Here is a 24315-nt window from a genome sequence, read left to right on the forward strand (position 1 = left end):
TGTATTTAGGCAGAACTGCCACTGTATGTTGCTGTAACAATCACATTCTGCTATATGAATTCCGGCTTTGAGTCCATTGAGTGTTACATGGTGAGCAGTGAAATAGTTTTGTATATTTCCCAACTATCTGACTAAAAGTCTTTGATAATGCATTTTCTGCATAAACTGCATCCAGCTCAGCCTACAAAGCATGGCTCCCCAGGTACATATAGTGACTAGATAGTCCTCTATCACAGTTTATGTTACGAGACAGGGTAACTTCCAGTGTCCCTATAAGATCTATAGCTATTACACCATATAACAAGCATTGAAACTTATGAAATAGTACATAGTCCACAACAACGTCTGAGAGGATAATCATCTTCATACACTTCATTTTCATCACCATACACCCAAAAGGTGTAACTGTCATTGTTGTAGGTATAGGCCACTTCAGACACTGGCACCATCTTCACAAAGTGACGCTGCATGATAAACATTAGATAAAGTGTATGCAAATCAGAATGGTCATGTATATGATGTATGGATCACAAATTTTTAAAAGCCACCGTACCTATAAGGTCTTTGCCTGATAAAGATCACAGATTGACATGAACAACTCACAACTATGTATGTGTTGGTAATAATTCATTTTACAGAGGTAATGAAAGTTTTTCCACATTGATATCCTAACCTGTTGTAGAATTTTCTGACCAGCAAACTGGTTAGCATGTTGTTTTACTAGACGTTGTGAAGCAGTGTTAATTCCACCTTCAAAGAAGGTTACTAGAGGGGCAACCTGTAATTGGTATGCGACAGAAATACAGTCAAATGATATCAGTTAATATATAAACCTGTAAATGTTCCGCCTCAAACACAATTCTTCCTGAGACATTCTTTATCAAATGATCAGGCAGGGTGGTTTTTTCTATCACGTGGTGAGCATTATTGTTTTTCCTGAAAGGTCTTGTAAACGTGAAAAGAGAGAAATACAAAAAAATACAAAAAAAAATCACCATGTGACTTCCAACTTGATATACCATTTCAGTTTACCCATACCACAACAGATTTCACATGGTGATAATCCAGCTCCGTTACACGCATAGCAACTAATGAAAAGTATCCATTATACAAATACATTAGAATCATACCACCTTATTCTGTTGGTGCCAAAACACACAATACATTGCATCTTGCGGCCTCGTCGACCATGATAACCAGTCCTACAATTAGTACATCGTATCTATGAAACAATCCATCATTTTACAGTACAAAATGCACGTTGTATCATACATGTCCTTTTCGTCTACACTTCACACAATTCTTAGCACACCTGCCTGAACAACTATAACATGTCTACAAAATCACATCAATACAAGGGTGTGACTACACTGAACTCTTTGTACCTTTACTGAAGCAGTATGAGGTACAATTGTACAATAATTACCATCCTTGAACATCTCAGGAGGATTAACAACAACATCCCATGGTTGTGGGGCAGGTCCATTAGCCGGACTATCTACTGACAAACCTGAAAACAAGACACTCCCTCATGACAAGCCAGTATAGTATTTTGTATACATAATCAGGTCCATCCCTGCCCCCAAGTACAGAGCTCATCCTATTATGTGTGAGGTGAGTAATAAAAGTTGGAACATACCAAGAGAAAACAGGAAAAAGAAAAAAAAGTATAGAACATTGTGAATTTGTGATGGCCAGCCAGTTGAATAATAGTACAAATCTGCGATAAGCTAGCTATAATAAAGGCATGCCAGCAGTCAATTAATGGCTTAGTTGTATGTTTGCAATTTACAAAAGGACATTGAAGGAGCTGTTATATAAAAGATTTGGATCCTGATGATGAGGCTTAATATGTGCAAGAAAATTATTGGATATCAGACAGTCAGACAGACAGAATTTCTTGAATTTTAACTACAGTGGAACCAGTTATCCGGATTCCAATTATCCAGATTCTCGGTTAACCAAACTACAGAAATGACTATATACTCAGGGGCGGATCCAGGGGGGGGGGGGGGCTTTGGGGGCTGAAGCCCCCCCCCCCCCCCCCCCCCTTCATATTTAGGCTTTACTTGATCAATATGCTGAGTATTACTATGATAATGAAATTTTGTCTTAGCATAATTATATGATCACTAATAATACAAATACTCATAAAACCACCTTATAAACATCTTTCCAAGGTATTATCAGTGGATTTATGTTAAAGTTTATGCAACAAGGACCAGGATCAGCATTGGAGGCGTACAAGATCGAGATACTCTAATAGAGCAGTCAGCTAACTACTCTAATAGAACATTCACTGGAAACATGTAGTTGGTTCTGTTATGGAAATTTTCCAAATCTGCCTGCACCTATAGCTACATACAATGAAGTGCATTGGTCTGCATGTTTAAAGGGCTTCATTCATCTACTTGTGTAGTTAATATGTATGGCAATACTTAATTCAGGTACACAATTACCATTGAAAATGCTCTCAAATTCAATCTTGTATTGTTCAAATTTCAAAATTTTCTACTTTCAACATTATTATTCTAACATGCACCTATTCTTGGTTGTCCGTACCTACCCAAACTTTTCCATTAGCAAAATGCTTCAGAGAGCCATACCTATAATCTAAAGGCAGTATATAAAATATCTACAGGCAGAAAATATTAGGGATTTTATGTGGAAATGTCTCCAAATTGCAGTATTTTAGCATCAATTTTTCAAAAATTTCCTGGGGGGGCATGCCCCCAGACCCCCCTAGTTCCAGCATGCACACCTCTACCCAAGAGATTATTACCTTGACTTAGCCCCCCCTTTTATAAATCCTAGATCTGCCCCTGATACTCTTTTTTAGATGTGACTGTTCTATTAGGGTAGTTGATAATACTGATATTTAAAAAATGTTCTTTGTGCTCAGAGATATGGATTTTTCAGACCACCCCTGGTTCCAAGGGGTTCAGATAACTGAGGTTCCACTGTATACAGATAGTGTACAAGCTAACCATTGTATGGTTCGTATGTCCAAGATGCTTGTCTCCCTTCGGTGAACGTCTCCAGTTGATACTATAATGATTCTATTGAGATTTGTGCTACAGTGGACAACCGACTCACATGCAAGGCTGTTGATGGTGTGATATTGGTAAAGACAAGCTCCCTAGCAGCTTTGGAACTGTAGCACCATTTGGTAGACACATACTTGATGAGTGCATCTCTTGCTTCTTCCTCTGTCACAGCAGGAACCCTATTAAGAACCACTTATTGATGGTAACACAAGATAAAGTTAAAGCATACTTCTTTAATACATTGCAATAATAAAATGAAAATACAGTAACTATAGTCTGGTCACATCAAGGGTCTGTCAGCTATTATTAAGAACCCTAGCTTTTGTAAGAGACCTATGCTTTGGGGTTAAAGATTCTATGACAAAATTGTTTGCAGAATAATGAATATGGATGTTCTCAATAACAGCAAACAATCCTACTCTTAATGTTTGTATAGCACTTGTGCTAATCATGAAACTTTGCTCACTGTCTGTTCAAAAGTATATACTACTTATCAAGTCCTGCAAAGTGAACTAGAGAGGATTACAACATTTAGTCATTGGATATTTACCACTGGAAGCATCATCTGACAGGAATGAACTACTTACAACCTTCTCAAAATCTCATCACCCATTCAATATGTACTAAGGCCACAGTAACTGCTTAATGTTCCAATAACACATGACAAAATGACACACACAGTAATTATTAATTTTAAGGGATCCAAGTGAAAAAAAAAAACTAGTGAAACAAGAACAAGAGATTTGATTAATTTGTAACTGGGATAGGCAGATAATATCCCTTGTTTCACAACGCTTGGATCCCTACTTCATTTTTAAATCAATAAATTTACACCAGTTTGTTTAGTGTTTTGTTATAGCATATAACTTCACAGGCTTATTATTACCTCCTTGCAGGTCCCTAATAAACCTATGATATACATGTGACTGCTCTATTAGAAAATTGAACATTTTTGTATTAGGGTGACTGCTTTATTAGAGTATCCCGAGTGGGCCTCAGACAATGGGCCTACTATACATTTTCAAAAGGGGCATGGTCTTTTCATGCCTTGTTTTTACCATGCTACCAGTAAGAGGCAAGCTCCATATGATCGATCACAATAAGTAGATCATAAAGGGGCATGTCAAGTCATGGTGTTGCTACATTGTAAAGGGGTGTGGTAAATCCTATTGTACAGCTATGATGGTTTTTATAGGCATTTTGGGGGTCCTACTACCATATCATATAATAATATTAAACTGGGTAAGATATTTTGATGCATTTCAAGGAGAGGGGTGTATGCATCATTTTCAGTACCGTATGATAATATTGAACAGATTCTGCAATAACAACTGATTACATATTATAAAGCATAGTGCAAAAACAAGCCTCAGAAAAGATAAGGTGCTGATGAAATTCTCTGTAACGAAACTAGATCTAATCTCAAATTCCAAAATCTCTCGTGGAGCATGTCACTTAGCTTGGTTGGCATGAGCATGTGTTCTGCACCATTCAGTGTCAGGACTCTGATCTGACATAAAGTGTTAATCTGTATCATCTCAACTTCTTATACAGTAATATCTTTATTAACCTGCTCTATAACAAGGAGGACTTGTAACTATAAACATTTGATAGTTTTCAAATTGATGTGGGGGATTGAACACTAAATTGTGCCGGTTGAAATTTATTAAACTATAACGGATTTCAATTCTTCAGCTCTTGCTATCATTCTCAGTTAAGGTTTGATTAATCCCAAATCTAAGCATTGCATATTGAACTCCTCAGATGCAAGTGGTGAAAACTCTTGGAAGTATTTATAATACAGTATTTATTTATGTGTTGGCTTTTAGCATTTATTTTAGTATGTCATGTTCTGGTTTATTTTTGGTATTTTCCTTGCCATGTTTGTACTGCATTTTGCATGTACATCCGAGGGTAATTGTGTGTGTGTGTGTGTGTGTGTGTGTGTGTGTGTGTGTGTGTGTGTGTGTGTGTGTGTGTGTGTGTGTGTGTGTGTGTGTGTGTGTGTGTGTGTGTGTGTGTTTAATGATCTCTCTCTTCGAAATACTTTAGGCCACTCCAAGTCATACCTTAGTTTCTGGTCACTCCCAAGCCTACAAATGGATGCGGGCGGGCGGATGATCAGGACTTCAGGACTATAGACTCTACTGTGACAATATACTGTATGGTATTATTATTTGCTCAATTTAGCAAATTCATGTTGATTTTGTTTTTAGTCAAACTTAACCAACAACATAAGTAGTTGTGCTTCGGCAAAAAATGTACTAGGAAAGTTGTTGATGGATCATGGCTAGCTATACACTGATGTATAGCATTTAAATATATTTATTTATTTATTTAGAATATACTATATAGGAAATGTTTTGCTCATGTAGCTACTTATGCTTTCCAAGTGAAATAAATGTCTCATTAGCTAGCTATGTTAGGAAAGTATTACTATGACTTATAGCTAAGTTGTTCAAATGATCATGATCCAAAATGAAATTTAACTTCTATTTTCACATCAGAAATTCTTCATTCAAATGTGAAGTCTTTGCCCACTAGCTATGTGTTTCCAGCCTTCTATTCAGTAACCTTGAGAAAAGTAACTGTCAAAGTTTTGAGTCATTGAGTGCTCCAGACTAGTGTTTTTTAGTGATCATCTGGGAATGTTTAAACTATAAGGGTTTCTACTTGCCAATCTAATTTTAGTTATGGAAAAGTTTAAGTTTAAGCTCACCGAATGTTGCCGGCTTTCCATACCCCTGTAGTGTTCAGTGATAAGGAATTTGAAGTTACTAGACTAATCATTAGAGGACTACATTTGAATTAAGTTAAAGCTATGGCCCATCTGCATGGACTAGTAGTTAATGCTACTGAAATTACTTTGGTTACAGAAGCATTAGTAACAGTTATAATCTGAACAGCTATATAATCAAGGACAAAACTAGCTATAGTTAGAAACATTTTATTAGTGTGGCATATATACCTAATATTAGAGTTAAGAGTAGTGTGACTGCTCTATTGGAATCCCTGACTGCTCTATTAGAGTATATCGATCTTTTGCAGTAAAAAATAAGTGTCTTGCTGGGTCACGTGCACTTAAGCACCTGTAATATTAATAATAGTCCTCATAAACTAGGGTTCCAGGTTTACCATGCGGGCGGGTGACCAGAAACTAAGGTTTGACTTGGTGTGGCCTTATACTCAAATCTTACGTACGTTGGGTGCATGTCACTGTTCACAGAAGGTGGTCTAATGACGTCTCCATAGGCCGGGGGTGGAGGAAATAAAACTATACAACCAACACCATCTGTAATAGACTATCAATATATTCAACGGGTAGTCATATGTCACTACCAATACTCCTGTAGAACCATTTGCGATCGGGATCAAAATCGAATCAAATGATCAAGGTGTTATTGTACACTGAATCAAGCGATCAAGACGTCCTAAAAAAGGACGATCAAGCACCTTAGAAAGCCAACGTAAGCAAACCGAGGCTTCTATGCTGGATTAGGGATCAAGGTACCTTTTTAAATAAAATCAAGCGATCAAGGTACATTTTCGTCAATCAAAAATCTTGATCCCAATTGCAAATGGTTCTACAGGACTATTGGTCAAGCTTGCTATTGGTAGTGACTACCCCTTGCTATTAAACTATAGTCCTCACAATTATCAAACTTAACGTTGTCGTATCCAGCTACAAAATCCATATGACCTAGTGGAGGTGCACTGGGTGCAGTCTGGTCAATTTCTTCAGCATTCCCGCTTTGATTCCTTCTACGCATTATCAGAAGTATTCAAACGGACCAGCAAGCCTCACCCACTTTTTAATTATAACCCACAATCGATATATTTCATACCACAGTGAGACGTCGCCACGATGAAGTTTAAGAGATACAAGCACGCAAGAAAGTTGATTTCTTTTTATAAGATGAACTATGGCGTACGGGAACCTTATCAAGTTCTAGGTAGGTCATGACTCGATATATCGAAGTACAGAGTGATCATGAAAGTTTCGCTGCAGTGGATGGCACATTTTGTCAAGCAGCCTTAAAGGGCAAGATTTATATCAAGGAGCAGTTACCTAAATACATTGGAAGTTCTGTGCAGATACGTATCCTTTAATGTTATGTGTATAGATTGTGTTTAGTTGCATGTTTTTTTACATCTCAATGGCAGGCCTGCCAACTCTCACGGTTTCACTACCCTGCTCAAGGGCAGCAGATCGAATCTCACGGTTTTTGAGGCCTGCTAACTCTCACGGTTTCACTAACCTTCGTTGGATAGAATCTCACGGTTTGTAGCGCAAATGTCACGGATTTCAAGTTTAAAAAGTCGAGACCTTTTTTTTTTTTTTTTTGGTCTCAGCATAGCATCTACCAGTTTTTTTTTACTACACTACAATAAAGGTACAGAAATCTCAAGATTTTTTTACTTTCCAGGTTGGCAGGCCTGCAAAGTTTTGCCTGCTAAAGCATGTCTTTCAACTAAGCCCAGGAATATTTTTATCATTACTGTCCACATTGAGTTTTCGTTATTCACTATTTTGTCACGTGATATCTTAAATTATGTATAGTAATAGGTGGTTGTGTGGGTGGAAGCTCCCATGATCACATCAAGATACCCTAATAATACAGTAGTCTAATACTCTAAATATAACAGTCAGGCACTACTGTTTGCGTTGCAAGACAATTAGCTCTAGAATTCAAATGAGTAAATGTAGATCATGTTGTAACTTTGATTTTTTCCTCCATACTGGACCTGACATCCTCTGTTTTATAACTCTATGAAATATCAAAGATGCTGCAATATACAATAGTACTGCAATTAATTGTAACTGGCAGTAAGGATAGCTATATATTTATTTTTGCATGTGGATCATTAATCTTATTGGGTTGTAGCTCAGCAATGACCACTGCATTTCAATGAAAAATGACTGCCTGCCCTCATGCTTTTTTTGAAAAAGAAAAAAACTTGACAGTAAGCATAACTACAAAAAATATAAACCATGTAAACGATACTGTGACTGTACTATTAGAGTGTTACCACTTAGGAATAAATGGTCTATACATAGAGCCATCTAAGTATTCATATTGTTCTGAGTGGTGTGGCAGTCTTACAACAAGTCGTAAGTGGTGACAAGGTATAATTCAAGGCAGATTATATTGTTCACCTGTTTCTACATTTAGGTGTGTGCACAAGCATGTCTAACTAAGTTATGACGTAGCAACAAGGTGTTGTGTTTTGTGACATACAATCAGCTGTAAAACTGCAAGAATTGTTAGCACTGTGCTACACTTGCAACGCTCAGGAATACGTGAATGGCCTGGCAAGAAATTCCCACGTAGTTGTCTAAACTCGTGAAGACACATTTGTAGTTCGGTGAGAAATGCTGAGAGGTCGAGTTAGTTTGGTTGCTAGCAACATTGTTAGGCACACGTTCAATCTATATTATGTTCAATTAATGACATACAAAGATACAAAATGACATCATTAATTGACAAGGGAGAACTCGGAAGCGTTACATCATAACTTCATGATATGCCCTTCTACAGGAATATATGAGAGTAGAACTCTTGGTACTGTGTGGTAATCTGCACAACAGGTAGATATGTTATTACTGCAATCCCTTACCTTTTTTAAGTGCAGGCATATGCATTGGTCAGTAACCACAGCTGTTTTATACTTGGTACTGTTGAACAGTGCTATTTGTTTGCCTTTGTGTGTTATCTGATATACCCTGATAGAAATACTCTTAGACATGTGGACAGATTATTGAGTTATTTTGTGTTGCAAAATAAATTGAAGTTCACTCATCATTAATTTTCACCTAATTTAGCTATATGCTGACAAAGTTGACAAACAAGTTTTGATGTTATAGTTAAACCCCACCATGAGTAGGATATTGAGTAGGATATCATAGTTAACCAGAGGACAAAGTGAAGCCGAGGTGTTGATAGATAACTAGATATCCTATGAGTACAGGTGGGGTTTAACTAGCTTCGATCCCACACTTTGAAGCAGTCAAGATCACAAACAATGTGTCAATAAGGCTAGACAAGCATGTCAGTTGTGTATGGCTTCAAGTTTTGCTGAACTTGTAGCTTTACTCATCCCTACCCACCATGCACTCGATCAAACTATATACCTTCGCATGATCAAGCACGTGGGCAGCTGGGGACAAGACTAGTTTTACAATGTGTATGGCTTCAAATTTTGCTGAGTTAGTAGTTTTATATGTGTAAGGCTTCAGTTTGCATTGATTGCACTTCTTTCAATTGAATGTGTAAATATATGTTGTCTTCCATATATGCAATGGGGTTTAACTACCATTCCCAGGGTTTAACTACCCAGTTTTTTTACTTTGATGTAGGACTTCAGTGGGATAGAAGGACATCTTAAAAAGTTACTAATAGAACAATCATTAATCAAGCTTTGGTTGATTGAAAGTTGAGCTTTTTTTTGGTGTTTTTCAAACTCTAATCATTCCCATTTAACACTGTATTCTTATATTACTTAAAAAAGCAATACAATCACTTGGAATTTCAAATTCATCATCACATAAAAGGAAGTCACAACTGTTTATGTCCGTCTGTGTCTTCAACAAGTCAGTTAACCACAGTTGACTGCTGTAGCTGCTACAAGTGATGGCTTGAACGATATGAAGTTGGTATCATCTCTGTCACTGAATTGTTGTCTTTATGCCGTACCTTGTATAATAAGTCTAACAGTTCATAGGACAGCTGTTTAATTGACTTGTGCTGTCTAATAGTTTTCCATAGTTGCAGAAAAATGAAATTGATAAAGGGATCTTCCGTTCATAAAATTCAAGCAGATATCTTTCTGTAAAATGTTTTATCCAACTGTCCAGCCTAGGTCTTAAAGCATGCTTGTCCATATATATATATAGGCGTGATATAATATTTCACCAGGGCCTGTTGTAAAGATTAACACATTTTGTGACTCATATCCAATTCCAGTAAATTTGTTTTACTTTTATTTAATGAGTAATTAACTGTGGGAATAGTGGTAGAAGCTGTAGGGACTACTTTTTGCAATTGTAATTTGTAATTGTAAATTTTGGATAGATGCGTAGCCTGTACATACACACAATTAAGTAGCTATACCCATTAAAAATCATACACTATATAGTGTCTGTCCAGCAGATTCTTAAATAGATTAGGAGAGTTGGAGTCAGTCAATGATTGGGATAAAGAATTCCAATCGTTAATCACTCTAACTGAAAAGAAAGATGATCTTGATAAGCAATTTGTATGTGGCTTGAATAATTTCATGTTGTTTCCTCTCGTTGTTGTGACTGTGGAGAATGACGAAAAGTTCTGTATTTATGTTATAGAAATTGTTGATCAATTGGTACAAAAGTAGTAGATATCCTCTGAGCCTTCGGTACTGTAAAGATAGTAAATTTACATGTAGATATTGCAATCGATCATAATAAGACAAATCACAACAGGTGGTAATCATTCTAGTGGCTCTTCATTGTATAGCTTCTATCTTATGTTTATCCATGTTGTAATATGGTCCCCAAATTACATTGTAATACTCAAGCAGTGGATGCACTAGGGATTTGTATAGCTTAAGCATAATATCCAATTCCTTGCATTCAAATACTTTAGAAATGATACCTAAATTACAGTTAGCCTTATTTGCAGTAAAATCTGTATGAATGTGGAACTTAAGTTTAGAGTCCATGTAAATTCCTAGATCACGTATGTCCTCCAAAAGTTCAAGCACAACACCATGTAGGGTATACTTGTGGTTGCAGTTAAGCAACAGGATTACCAATATGTAAGATTTTACACTTAGTGACATTAAAAGACAAAAGCCATTTTTCAGACCATTGTTCAAGAATACCTATATCATGTTATGACTGCAAACAATCCTCAGGAGAATGAATAATCTGATAAAGCTTAATGTCAGATGGCAATTCATTCACATACAGGACAAACAAAAGAAGGCCAAGCACCAATCCCTGTGGACACTACTATTTACTCTTGCTCATGACGACAATGATCCATTAACATGCACATGTTGGTGCCTGCCAACAAGGAAACATTGAAACCATTCAAGCAATTGGCCATCCACACCGTATCCTTTGAGCTTGCTCAAGAGTCTATTATGAGGCACACTATCGAAGGCCTTAAATATATGACATCAGTTGAAAATCCCTGATCCAGAGCAGAAGTCCAATTATTTAAAGCACAAAAGCTGAGTACAGCATGACCTATGAGGAATAAAGCCATGTTGTTTGTCTGATAATAAATTATGCTCGAAGAGGTGAGATAATAGAGTGTCTTTGACTATTGATTCTAATAATTTAATAATCACTGAAGTTAGTCACACTGGGCGACAGTTGTTAACTTTAACTTTGCTCCCTTTCTTAAAAATCGGCGTGATGTTCCCAATCTTTCAATCGTTTGGCAACAATCCATTATCAAGAGATTTGGTAAACAACATAGCGAAAGGAACACATAACTGGTTTACACAGTTTTTTAGAATTATAGAGGCCATCCATCATGTCCAGGTGATTTGTCACACTTAAGAGACTGCAATTTCTCAAACACTATAGTCGGGGTGACTTCAGCAGAAGACAAAGAGGAAGGTCATCTCTGGATGTAGTAAAAGTTGGAACAGTATTAGGGTCTCCATCAACAAACACACTAGAAAAGAAATCATTGAAAGCGTTAGCTTTAATACAGTCAGAATGATGAAGCTGACCATCATTTCCTTCCACACACCCAATATTTGCATGAGTTTTTACCCTGCTTTTAACAAAACTCCAAAATACCTTAGGATTCTGCTTGACATTGTTGGCAATCCCACATTCAAAGCTCCTACAGAGGTTACGTGTCAAAGTACACAAAGCATTGCGAGTGCTAGTATATGCAGCAGAGAGTGGGATCGAGTTCTCTCCCATATATAAGCGTGGCCTCATGTGTAATATAAATGTTGTTATTTTTGTGCTTAGCAGTAGTTACAGGAACAGTTTCGTGCAAGAAACTATTGAAGGTATAAGAGAAATAATCCCACGCATCCACAACACTGAGGTCACCTATTGCATCATTCTAGTCAATATTTTAGTTTTTTTATACTTAAGTTTTGTTTTTTTCCCTTGCCACACCCACTCGTGGGGCATTTTATTGCCTTTTCTGTGGTCGTGTGTGTCCGAGGACTCACTCACTAGTTAGCTATTTATTTATTTATTTATTTTGTAACATAATTTTGTTATTCATCAGTATTCAGTGATGGTTTCTCTCTCTTTACTCATAAGACTCTTGAGTTTTTAAAAGAATTATTGGACACACACACAATGTACTAATATGAGTTTCAAATTATATAATCATCAGGTCTTTATTAGCCCTTTCTGTACCTGCTAACTAAATAAACAGATTGCTTAAGCACGTTAAAATATTATTTTTTGTGTATGTACTGACATTTAATATCATGAATTTTTGCTGTAGTGTTTTCAGATAATAGCCTATGTAATGCTGTTGTGTTTTTTTCCTGGAAAAACAAAACTACGCCAAATCTCACTTGTCGCTTAGAAATAAGCGCCACTCTTATAAGCGCCTGCAAAGTTAGTGTAGTCACGGCTGCTAAAGGCTAGGCCAGAATGGAAAATCTCGTGGATATCAAAGTGCTTTCGCTTGTGAATACATCGAAGATTCGTGCTTTAGTTGCATACAGAAGTAACTTAGTATACTAATCTCGCGTAAAATAGTCCTCCAGCTCCCTCACTTAGCAACAGCAGACGCTGAATGAATTACATTTGATGTCTCAGTTACGCATCAGACGCGTTCAAGATCGTCGAAAAGGAGAGTTGTGTGCAGTTCTTGTAAATTTGTTAGCAAAGAATTGTTCGACTGTAGCCATCTGCAACATAATATTCGCGGCTATGAAGGAACTCGTGGACGTATCTGCAGTTCTACACTACGAAGATCACAATATCTCGCTCACTATTGGATCAGAGGTGGAAATAACTGTGCAAGAATCTGAGAATCCTCCCGCCCTTGAAGGGACTAACACATTGGAAGAGGATCCAACTCCCGTGTGGCCTGGAGGTCCACCCCCATGGTGGGAAAATGACTATGCTAGCGAGATTTATGAGAATCTGAAGAAGAGTGAAAACGGATTTCCTGACATTGGATGTGAGTCACCAAATCTTTATGACAGGCCCAACCTGGTAAATTACATCTATGGTGTTGCTGATGTTTTTGAAACATCTATTGCCACCAAATTCCTGGCTGTCCGCCTTTTGGATGGATATATGGACAAGCATTCTGTACTGACATGCAGACTGAAGCTAACAGCAATTGCATCCTTTAGTATTGCAGGTGAGTACTGCTTGCTAATAGTAGGCATTCCAGCCCAATTTTTAAATTTTGGGAAAATGGACTTTTTATATGCTCAATAGATAGAGTGTTGATTGCCAATCTCAGAAATATATAGTTTGTTGGGTTGGAATTAACTACTTTGGCATGCACAGTGCTTTAAAACTGAAAAAAGGTACATTTTTTCTCCGGGGCTCTCCATGCATTTTAAAGGGGAAAATGGCACAATTGAATCAGGAGGCCATCTAGCAATCTGGACTGTCTTGAAACTTCAGTTGCTTCTAGCTGCAAGTTTGTACATGTAATGAGAGTAGCTTCAGATGTTATCGGATCTCAGCGATCTTTGTATGCTTTGTGGTGAGCAAATATGTTTCACCTACTCCACAGTTCTCAATACAATGGTGTCATACCCATAGGTAAGTGGCTATCTCAAGTAAGTAAAAACATCAAGTTAACAACTTACAAAGGTAAACAACTAAAGTGGAGGTGCCACAATGATGCAACAATAACTAAGGTGGAGCCGGTTGTGGTTTCAATTACGGCATTGTTATGCCGACTTTGAAGTGGTTTGTATTTTTGAGCTGATGACAAGTAACTGAAGTTTGTTACTAGTGCAAAGATTACTTAACAATATACATTGAAGGAAAGTTGATGATTTGTTCACCTTTTTTTTGGTTGAATGGATGCTTTGTTCTGCAAGTTGTATAAGTTGTTATATAAGTCGTATGTTCAGTCTGGAGACTTCCCACACAATGAATGCCATTGTGAAATTGTTAACAACGTATCTGTACATCAGTTGATTTGCATGGCTTGCTTTTGGAATGCTAAAAGGGCACTCCATAGCTCATACTTCTAAAAGGTCTGCAACTTGGAAAAAAAATTCTGTACAAAATTTTCAAAGATTTTATGGCAAGATTTCAGAGCAAGAAAATTTTGTAGTGCAGTAGGACCTCAATTATATTTGAACACCTTTATGCCAGTTCAATCATAGAAGAGTCTAACTATTCTGGATACCCGAATCTCGATTATTTGAACAGTATAAGTGACTGTTCTATTAGAGTATTTTGTCATTACATTAGGTGAATGTTCTATTAGAGTAGTTGAACGGAACTCTATATAAATGAATGGGCTTCATTTATCCAAGCAAACTCATTTATCTGAACTTGCACAAGAAAAGATCTCAAATTTCACGCTCTAGAAACCATACAAGATCCTTCATTAGACTGCAAGGTGTAACACATTTAATGCTGCATATACGGAAGTATTCATGAAATACACAGTTTTACAATAAAATTTCAAGATTTCAAAAAGGTTGTATGGGATTTCAAAGAAGTTGTGGACCCCTTGTTCTAAAATCTCAAGTGTTTTATAAATGTGGGGAGTATACGTATTAGCATTATGAGGCTTCTTGTAAAATTGTTACAGTGAAATTTGAAGATGTGGACTATGATATACCATCTATAATATCTCTGATGGAAGCTGGACAGTTGGATAAATCATTCACCTTGGATGATTTTATTACAATGGAAAGATGTCTGCTTGAATTTTATGAATGGAAAATATCTCATCCGACTCCAATACACTTTATTGACTTCTATCTTCATTTCTCTGCTTTGGGTGAAAACTTCTACAGTTTTGATTACAAAGCATTCCATCGGCTGTCCTATGATCTTTTAAATTTGTCTCTACAAGGTATATAAAGTTTAATAATTATTTAACCCACTGTATAATTACAGATACCAACTTCATATTGTTCAAGCCATCGCTTGTAGCAGCTACAGCAGTTTTGACAGCAAGAAGTTTACTGGGTATAAGTCCTTACTGGACTGACCACATGACAGCCATCACAGGATACTGCTATCAGGAACTAGAGACAGTGGCAACAATGATGATGAAATTGTTCCATGATAGTCAACAACAGTTTAGCGGTTGATGGGTGTAGTAATTCAGCAATTCCTTTATAAGAGATGAATTTGACTTTTTCATTTATGTAAATTTTTTTTCTTTCATTTTTTCAACTACATAATAGTTTATACTTATAACTTCCTACATGACTGGGTTTGGATAATGGGAGAGCACGTGGTAGTTCACTGTGTACCTAGTTTAGTATCCTGTTGAATTTAAGTCTTCTCATGAGTCTCTAGTGGGATAGTGCTTGTAATTTCCATCTTAAATACATGTATTACCAAAAAAGTTATGCACCTTGATAAAAGTTACAAGGTGCATAACTAAATGCTATAGCTTATTGCATGATTAAAGCAAATGAGGTTTTATTTAATTATTACTCTTATATGCCTCTTCTTAACTTTCGATGTAAGTTAACAAGAAACCTGATTTTTTTTCTGACCTAGTTACAGGCACCATGACAGCATTATCACTTATAATTTTATCCCTTAATAGACTAGAGTATGGAAAGTCTAAAATTGTTAGTGTTTGGATTAGCCATCCAGTTGTTTAGACACCTTAGATTTTGTATATCCATTCAGAAAAACTCATCCAAGCATGTGGCAAGTGGGTTTACAATCCATGTCATCATTGTCATGCCTACATGTATACCATCTATACAGAAAGTCTATTGTCACATTGTTACCTTGACAATTAATCAGTAACAACCCGCTGTGCTATTGAAGAAACAAGGAGTATAGGTGATGATTTAATTGGTGCTCTACTGGTTGCTAAAAGATTTCAACAACGGAATTGTGGTCATAAACATAAATGTATCCCAGCAGCAGATTGTTTTACTTCACTAATTGGTAAATGTATATTCCAATGACTCTACCATATATTAGTATATACATGTAGGTAATGATAATTCAAATCATTACTTTGTTGCTACTCAAGATGTTGAGTTGCGTCGGAAGTTAAGAAGGATTCCTGGTAAATGGTTTGTGTGGTTAACTGATGGTCTGAATCTTTCCGTACAGGTGTGCCCCTTCTGTACATCAACCGTAACACTATAGTGCTGGAAGGTGTGTCAGATACTTCACGTGACCAAGCCAAACAGGTATGCTTGTACGAGCCAGACTGGTAACAAGTATTTTTACTGTAGATTGGTGTAGAGAAAGTTCAACCCACAAAATATCAGCAATCAGTTTTAGATTCTTTGGGTAGTGAATTGGCAGAGACAACAAAGAAACCAAAGAGGAAGAAGATAAAGGGACCTAATCCACTTTCATGCAAGAAAAAATCAAAAATTACAGGGCCATTTGCCGCTAAAAGCCCAGGAATTGTTGGGAAAGGTCGCAAAAGGAGAATTCGAAAATGCAGACAGCAAGCAGCTTATCTTCTTAGTAAAGTACCTGTCCCATCATCTGACTAATCCAATGAAATGCAGTTGTCAAGTCTCTGTCAACAAAACAGTGATTCATTAATGAATTAATAATTTGTCTGTTTTACAACACAAAGTTACAGTGTATAAAATTCTGTCTATCTGCATGTGTCTTTATGCATGATTATTCCACCTGTCCACTAAATGGGTAGCCATACCTGCTCTGTTAACATCAACGATCCTCATGCAATGTTGTGCTAGCTACCAATAATTCTTATACACTTGAAGTTTACTCTATATATGCACAATTGTGGGAATATTAATATTCCTGATTCCTTAAAACACCCAACTGGCACCAATTGCCATATCAATTTATTCATTGTGTGGTTCCTTGTAAAGGCACACACAAGTTGGAGTTTTCACTTAACTCCAGCAGTCATCTGTAACTAGAAACATTGTTGCCACTGCGCTGTTTTGAGTGGTGCACAACAATAATGTGTGACCCGATAGACTTGAATACATGTATGTGTAAAACATCCTTTTTCTACATCATGTTAGCTAGGTTTTAATCACACAGAAATGTTGGTATAGAAGTCTGCAATGCAAAACATGTCTACAAAAGTGGAAGCATTTTGATAGTTATTTAACAAAGTGCATGCTTTGCAAAACATGTATTAACTTAGAAAATTAGTGTGCCTATCTGCAAACCTGTTTGTAATAAGGCAGTATTGTTATTAGAATTCACAAAAATTATCAATAATAATAATAATTATGACTGTTCTATTAGAGTAGTGACTGCTCCATTAGACTTTGGCACAAAAATTCAAACTTATTTGCAGAAACCCCCTTCAAAATTTGAGCTTGTGGGCTTGCAGCAAGAATGCACCAAATCATCACATTGGCTACACAGATATACAGCGCATGTTAAAAGGGTGTTAGGAAGAACAAGAGTAGGAATTTAACTATATATACAATAAAGACTGAAATACTCTATAATAGAGCAGTCAGAGAGGGTACTCTAATAGAGCATGCAGTCAAAAGTACTCTAGTATAGAACATTCATAACAGAGCCAGGTATAATTTTATTGAAGAATATAATTATAATGTAAATGCAAGACTATAGTATAGCTTAAAACATTAAACTTTTAACTGGAGAATTTGGATATAGGTATAGCTACTTGGTTTCTCAGTACAGTTCTCATGACCAGCCATATTAAAACCACAATTGATAGGACTTAGCTATAAGAGAGCTAAGCATATTATATTGAAGCATATATGTTTGTATTATCCATATAGAGCATGAACTAGTCAATTTTGAAGCATTTGATGTTCGAAATCTGTCAGCAACTGGGCAGGGGATTCCTGCATCAATAACTCACTACCAAATCTGGATACCCCTTGGAAAAATCCTGGATATGCCCCTGAACTGTTGTCTTCTATTTGCCCAATTCAACTTGATACAGTGCCAATGATTCCCGGCTTATTTTCGGTGTCAATATCATAGTCATAGATATTATATACTACAGTCCTGTTAGTCCAAGGGATGAAAGAGAAAGGCCAAGGGGCAAAGCCCCCTCAGGATGACACTTGTACATGATACTGCAGAACTGTGTACATTGGAAGCTATAGTTACACCATTTTGCAGGGGACGGCGGAGCTAGGGGGCTTAGCCCCTCTAAAATTATCTAAACGATTGAAATAGCTAACCAGTCTATCAGTAATCAGTATACATCTCGATCGTTCATACCTCCATCAGTTCCAGTATCATATACACTTGTTCCAACCACCCCCTCAAGCGAGCCCTCAAGCTATTTCACTTACCAACAAGAATCGTAGTCTACCCGGCACCACGGCGCTTCCGATTAGAGAGTATAAGCGCCTGCTCGAAATATTTCGAGCAGGCGCTTATATATAATCTCTAATCGATAAGCGCCGTGGGGAGAAATAGTGGTCTGGCTGCGCGAGACTACAAGAATCGATGTTTACAAGTATTCTTTTCCAATGGAACCAACTACCAATCTCTGAAATTGACAAGATTGACGTGTTGCCCCTGGTGGGCTTTGCTAATTAATAATACATATGTTTTAAGTTACCTGCAATTCCAGTGAATCAACTGGATTCTATATATATCCTAACAGAGCAGTCACCTTCTCAGATTGAGTCTATAAATTTCAAAATTTCCTGGAGGGAGGGCGAAACGTCCCCAGACCCCACAGTTATATATCTGGCGTTCTTGTTATTATTATTATATTTGAATTTAATATATGGCCACACAGATGTATTTATCAAGGTGGTGGAGTCAGTCCTGACAGCAGATAAGTTTCAGCTACCATCACCAGCTGCTACTACCACCAAAGAGATAGCTGTTGCTGTTATCCAGTGGAGCAAGGGAGAGACACACACGGAACAACTTACAGCTTTTGTGTAAAATATCTTGAGGCACAGCTTAGAGGTTGCTGTGATGTCAAGAGTTCTTCAGGTCAGCTGAAGAAGGAAAAGTTATGGGGATTGTACCATCAGAAAAGAACATCCAAGGACTTTAACAACTGCTGGCACCAATTTCTAGAGAGCTTGATAAAAGTGGGAAAGGCACATCCAACGTTCTATCAATATATTACACAAGAGCTGTTTACGAAAATTATTGAGGAAGCTTTTCCAGTTACTCCATCTACCTCAGCTTGTACTGCATCAGTTTAAACTATGTAGAGCAGAATGCAGTCCGTTATGTAGCTGGGTATACATGTAGAAAACTACATGATACAATTCAATCTTCTACTAATCCCAACAAGAATGCTATGATACTCTGTTTATCAGAAATGACAGGTGACGATTCAGATGTCAATTTGGGATCAGAGGACTGGACCAATACACTTGACAGGGGTGGTCTTTGGTTAGTGAATGACCAAACATTCACATTTTTTGCTATAATGGAGGAGTTAATACAAAGCAAATGGACGAAAGCAAATGTAGAGGAACAAGGGGAAGGAGCCAAGCAAAGTTTAATCAATACCATCTTGCAGAATGAAGACATCTTATTTCAATGGAGTTTTTGCAGTAGCGGACTGGATGATGAAAAATCTTTGTTAGCCAAGATTGTGGAACTCTTTGTAACAGTAAGAGGATTTGCACGTGCCAGTTGTTTAGAGCTGCTCCAACAAGCTCACCAAAAAACATTGCAAAAGAAAAAGCACTTAGAAAAACTATATCGTAAGTATATACACAGTTAAATATCATTATTCCATGTCCTGTATTATAATAATTATGAATTAATAATTAATTACTGAAATGACTGTAATTATATTATTTAAGGCATATTAGGTTGTGTAACAGTATATCTAGCTAGTGCTTGTACCGCCTCTTTGGTAATGGTTCATTTTCTTGATCTGAAACACATTTTCTTTTGGTTAGTTTTGAGTCATGGCTACTTCCTCGACAATTGCCTTTTATGGTCCCACAGGTACCATTGATGACACGAATTGCTTGTGTGTTCTTCACAAATTGGTGGCCATTAGGGTTGTCATTGGTACCACCCCTTTGCCGTTGTTGGCTAAAGAACTTTTCCACTGCATCCTGGCACAGGCGGTTACTCAAAAAATATTCAACAGTATTTTAAAGATGTACTCAAGTATCTCTACAAAAGATGACACTGCAAAGATGATGGTATAAATTTTATGTAGCTAACTATTATTACACAAACCTGTGATTCTGATGCCACATCTGGTCACTGAACTCACCATCATCATCTCTTTCTCACTCTTGGAAAACCCAACTCTGTCAGCTACACCTTTCTCCCACTTGTCTAACCATGGTATGAACTCCTCTAATAGCCACTATAAGGACGAAAACACAGGTATTAGACAGAAGAATATTGCATGCCTTCAAATCCATACTAAATTTCAGGAAATACAGTAGTTGAACAATGCTGCCACTAAATATGTGAAACAATATTAGACGGCGTGTGACTTATATACATCAAAGATTCCTATGATCTGTGTGCAGATGTATGTGAAAATACCTTCACTCTAATATCATCAGCCTTTGCAAATGGCTTTTTGAAGTCATCATTTTCGCACCTTCCAGTGGATGTGTTGGATACATTTAAACAATCAAAAAATTTGTTGAAGTTAGTTACAAACACTGCTGTCTTTTTTGCTTTTACCCCTCCTAGCATTCTCAGGGCCTTAGCAACATGCATGATTGCTGAGAACCTTTATATCATAATGAGCAACAGGTTACAATAAAATAATCAGCTAACCTGGGCTGCCAAATCAACCCGTATTCTTGAATGACTTGTTAGCCTTATATGTTCAAACTTGAGCTTCTCTAGTAGAACAAAACCAGGGCTATCTTGTGACCGGTTCTTCCAGTATAGGTCAACCAAGTGAGACCACAGAATCTCCTTTCCATCAAACTGCATTTGCAAGCAAGGTGCATGTTACAACACAATGGCATATATCAGTTATATTACCCAAAACCTTCTCTTTGAGTTAGACCAGCAATTTCTAACTGTCTTAATCAGTGAGGTGGATCAGATATAAAATACAAGAAGCGTCCATCGGTTGCATATGGGTTTACTGTTTTATAGATGTATGTCTTGCAGGTAGGGTCATGTAAGCGAAACAATCGTCTGTTTGCTGCCAATCCATCACAGGTTAAACACAGCACCTTTAAGCCACACAGCTCCAGATGACTGATTGCCTCCCATAGTGGCTCGTACATCTGGTCTCCTGTTAACGCTGTGCATGGAAATTGAGCATAAGGGAAATTTAGCTTGGTGAACAAGCCTCTAACAAGTAACACGAGCATCGAGTTGGCTAAAGGAAGATGATGACTATAATCTGTTTTGCTGGCATTCTCAAAAGCGCTTAAGTGGGAATTCACCTCTCCCAGGTTAGTAAAACCAATGATGGCCCCTACAAATGTAGCTACAAATCAAGTATTCAGTAATCATAATTTCTCACCAGTGTGCTTGTCATACACCAAATCTTCTTTGATGTGCATCTCATCCATGAGAATGGCAACATGTTTCTCCCACTCTTTACAGGTTGTTGGATTGGCAGCTCGCATCAATTGTGCATCCACATCTGTTGAGAATCCAGTTATCGCTTTTGTGTAATATGTATAATCCCTGAGGGTTCTTTGAGATGGTAAAGTAATTACACCTGATTCTCTCAACATCTCATATGCAGAACTAGATAGATGACGAAGGTACAAGCACCACCGGATTATCAGGGGATCCCACTTAATGTTCTTGGAGTTCTTCAAATTAGCTGCCCTCAGCTGTGCATCCCAAAACATTCTCTGAAAGCTGTCATGGGGATAGGTCTGGCTAATATGTGATGACTTCTCTTTCATGATGGTTAAAAGATCTTCACGCAATCGATCATCGACCACACTACCTCTATCCTCTATTGCTTTTTCCAATCTCAGCTTTAATCGTTCAATTTGTTGTTTATACAGTCTGTTTTTCTGATGTAACTGTTGCATCCTTTCATCTTTTTCTGATGATGTCAGTTTGCAATAGTTAGTATGGCTCTCTGGATGGCACTTATCATCATTTCCTTCTTGGACTGCTTGGAGTGCCATGCGATTCAAAATTTGTCTGTAGTTGTTACATTGGGAACATCTTACTCCACCACCTGGAGGTATTAGCAACCCACAGTTTGTACAGCGTATAGTATTGTGTGCCTTGTCATGGTACGCTACGCATTCAGTACCTGTCACACATGACATATAAAACCAATAAAACCTAAATATAATTACCTGGTGCATTCATAAACAACCCTTTCCTAGGCTCAACTAAAACAGCATACTTGTCATCTTCATTGCCACAACACACAGTACAAGAGTTAAGGTAAGCTGTTAAATCCCGAATATTTGCAACAGAAACAATTAATTGTGGCATGGTGGATAGCAGGGGTGTGTTACAGGTAAGCTTTTTCCCATCAATGTGTACAGCCCAGGAAAAGTCTTGCTGTACCACCAGACTCCTGGATATTGTGGGATGTTCTGCATCATCACCAGCAGCTATCATTGATATCAGTAGTGGCCCATTGTCTATATCAGCTATCACATCAAACCAGCCTATGTAATAACACACTCCTAAGCTAACAATGTAGACTCAGTAGCTAAGTAGTCATACCTTGTGGCAATATTGAATCCACTCCCAAGCGATGCTGCAATGTAGCAAGGTTCTCTGCTGGTGTCCCCATATACACTTCTTTTGATATTGACATCTTCAGGACAGAAACAGTTTCCAGTGCAATACTTACAGGATACGACTGTGAGATAGTAACAGTGTAGCCAGATCTCTGAGCCCTTAGTTTTCGAAATAAATTCTTTGGCTGGACAGATAGTCGAAGCCTACGAGGCATCCTGCAACACAAGCACTATACGAGTCCTAGACTCATGCAGTCTTGAAATTAATAGTACCACTACTCATATTCCATGGGCCATATACTCAGCTTTTACTCATGATGGCATTCCATAAACGTGATTTATAACAGTTTAATAGTTGAAGTTATATTATGTAAAGGGCCATGCAAAAAGGAGCTGACATTTGAGCGTCCCAGGGTGACAAGGTGTAGCATTGCTTACAGCACACAGAAAGTACAAAACCTACAATTTGTCTAAAATGGAAATAGCTACGACACTGAAATGTGGATATTAGAAAACTACTTGCTTTAAGGAACGCCTATTCACCTACATGATATTGGAAGTTTGCTTCACTTCTCAGTTATAGGGAGACAAAAATAACAACTCAACACGGACGGCTTTCAAAACAGTGGTCTAAAGCAATTCGAACGCTAATACACGAACGAAACTAATGCAAAACCAAAGACAACATTCGACATACCTCATTTCCGCTAGCGTTCACAAGTTATAGTACTAATTAGCACCTTGCGTTGGCGAAAAGAACGGCAACAACACTCAACAAATTATGTGGTTTGTTCAACAGAAACCATAGTCCGTTCCATACTGTTTGTGTGATGACGTCAACCGGTTCAAAACAACGTGATAAATAAAGTCTGGAACGTGATAAATAAAGCCTGTAAAGTCATTTTGGGAAAATAAGTTAGAAGCCAAGATGGATAAACATTTTGGGAAGATAAGTTAGTCTGCAAGATGGATAAACAAAGTCTATCCATCTTGCCTTCTAACTTATTTTCCCAAAATGACTTACAGGCTTCCCTTGATGATCAATTATTTGCAAGCATTTTCAACACCTCCACAATCCGTGACCAGGCTCGTTTACGTGCTGTTGCTCACTCCCAGGGCCGCCCAGAGAAATTAAGGGGCCCAGGGCAAAGAGTTAAAGTGGGGCCCTTCACCCAAGTTGTAAGATGAAGACCAAAAATAAAAAAAAAAAAAAAAAAAAGGTCAGAACCTGCTGGCAATGACAATAACTACCCATCACCAACCACATCTCCTTATCTATAAGCTTGCTACACTGCTCCTCTGAAGAATACTGTGACTACTCAATGGCGGATCCAGGATGGGGCATTTGGGGCAAATGCCCCCCCCCCCCCCCCCCCCCCAGTGACCTTATGGAGGAGCCATAGCTACTTCTCATACTATTACAACTTTATGTCAGGCCAAGATCAGCTTATATAACTCATGAAAATATGCACATTTATTAGCATTTATTACAAATTCACCTGAA

General features: G+C 37.5%; 4 protein-coding genes across 7 annotated transcripts; 2 read left to right on the top strand and 2 right to left on the bottom strand.

Annotated features, from left to right (window-relative positions):
- On the bottom strand, window positions 1-6883 carry LOC136260595 (protein SSUH2 homolog). 3 transcript variants are annotated; one of them, XM_066054390.1, is made up of 12 exons: window positions 6700-6883; window positions 6249-6339; window positions 3097-3226; window positions 2988-3048; window positions 1386-1510; window positions 1273-1335; window positions 1134-1222; window positions 996-1088; window positions 834-936; window positions 674-778; window positions 295-464; window positions 1-189 (listed from the first exon to the last, which is right to left on the bottom strand). In XM_066054390.1, exons 1-11 carry the CDS (start codon window positions 6815-6817, stop codon window positions 315-317), a joined length of 1128 nt encoding a protein of 375 aa, XP_065910462.1. In that variant the 5' UTR covers window positions 6818-6883; the 3' UTR covers window positions 1-189; window positions 295-314. The 3 variants fall into 3 exon arrangements, with proteins under 3 accessions (XP_065910462.1, XP_065910463.1, XP_065910461.1); XM_066054391.1 differs by lacking the exon at window positions 1-189 and having other exon boundaries at window positions 237-464; window positions 6249-6321; XM_066054389.1 differs by lacking the exon at window positions 1-189 and having other exon boundaries at window positions 237-464.
- On the top strand, window positions 6852-16857 carry LOC136260597 (rRNA-processing protein UTP23 homolog). The gene is made up of 6 exons (XM_066054393.1): window positions 6852-7000; window positions 7057-7146; window positions 15991-16137; window positions 16187-16261; window positions 16309-16388; window positions 16434-16857. The coding sequence occupies exons 1-6, from the start codon at window positions 6913-6915 to the stop codon at window positions 16701-16703; spliced, it is 750 nt and encodes a 249-aa protein (XP_065910465.1). The 5' UTR covers window positions 6852-6912; the 3' UTR covers window positions 16704-16857.
- Window positions 12277-15980, top strand: LOC136260596 (cyclin-J-like protein). The gene is made up of 3 exons (XM_066054392.1): window positions 12277-13387; window positions 14810-15076; window positions 15121-15980. The coding sequence occupies exons 1-3, from the start codon at window positions 12826-12828 to the stop codon at window positions 15315-15317; spliced, it is 1026 nt and encodes a 341-aa protein (XP_065910464.1). The 5' UTR covers window positions 12277-12825; the 3' UTR covers window positions 15318-15980.
- Window positions 16858-19864: 3007 nt separating the features above from the next.
- LOC136261559 (uncharacterized) lies at window positions 19865-24003 on the bottom strand. 2 transcript variants are annotated; one of them, XM_066055575.1, is made up of 9 exons: window positions 23509-24003; window positions 22795-23027; window positions 22416-22718; window positions 21614-22369; window positions 21121-21565; window positions 20908-21063; window positions 20668-20860; window positions 20350-20482; window positions 19865-20298 (listed from the first exon to the last, which is right to left on the bottom strand). In XM_066055575.1, the coding sequence occupies exons 1-5, from the start codon at window positions 23511-23513 to the stop codon at window positions 21168-21170; spliced, it is 1695 nt and encodes a 564-aa protein (XP_065911647.1). In that variant the 5' UTR covers window positions 23514-24003; the 3' UTR covers window positions 19865-20298; window positions 20350-20482; window positions 20668-20860; window positions 20908-21063; window positions 21121-21167. The 2 variants fall into 2 exon arrangements, with proteins under 2 accessions (XP_065911647.1, XP_065911646.1); XM_066055574.1 differs by having other exon boundaries at window positions 22416-22736; window positions 23509-24001.
- Between the last annotated feature and the right edge of the window lie 312 nt (window positions 24004-24315).

Source organism: Dysidea avara, chromosome 7, assembly GCF_963678975.1.
Source record: "Dysidea avara chromosome 7, odDysAvar1.4, whole genome shotgun sequence".
Lineage (NCBI taxonomy): Eukaryota > Metazoa > Porifera > Demospongiae > Dictyoceratida > Dysideidae > Dysidea > Dysidea avara.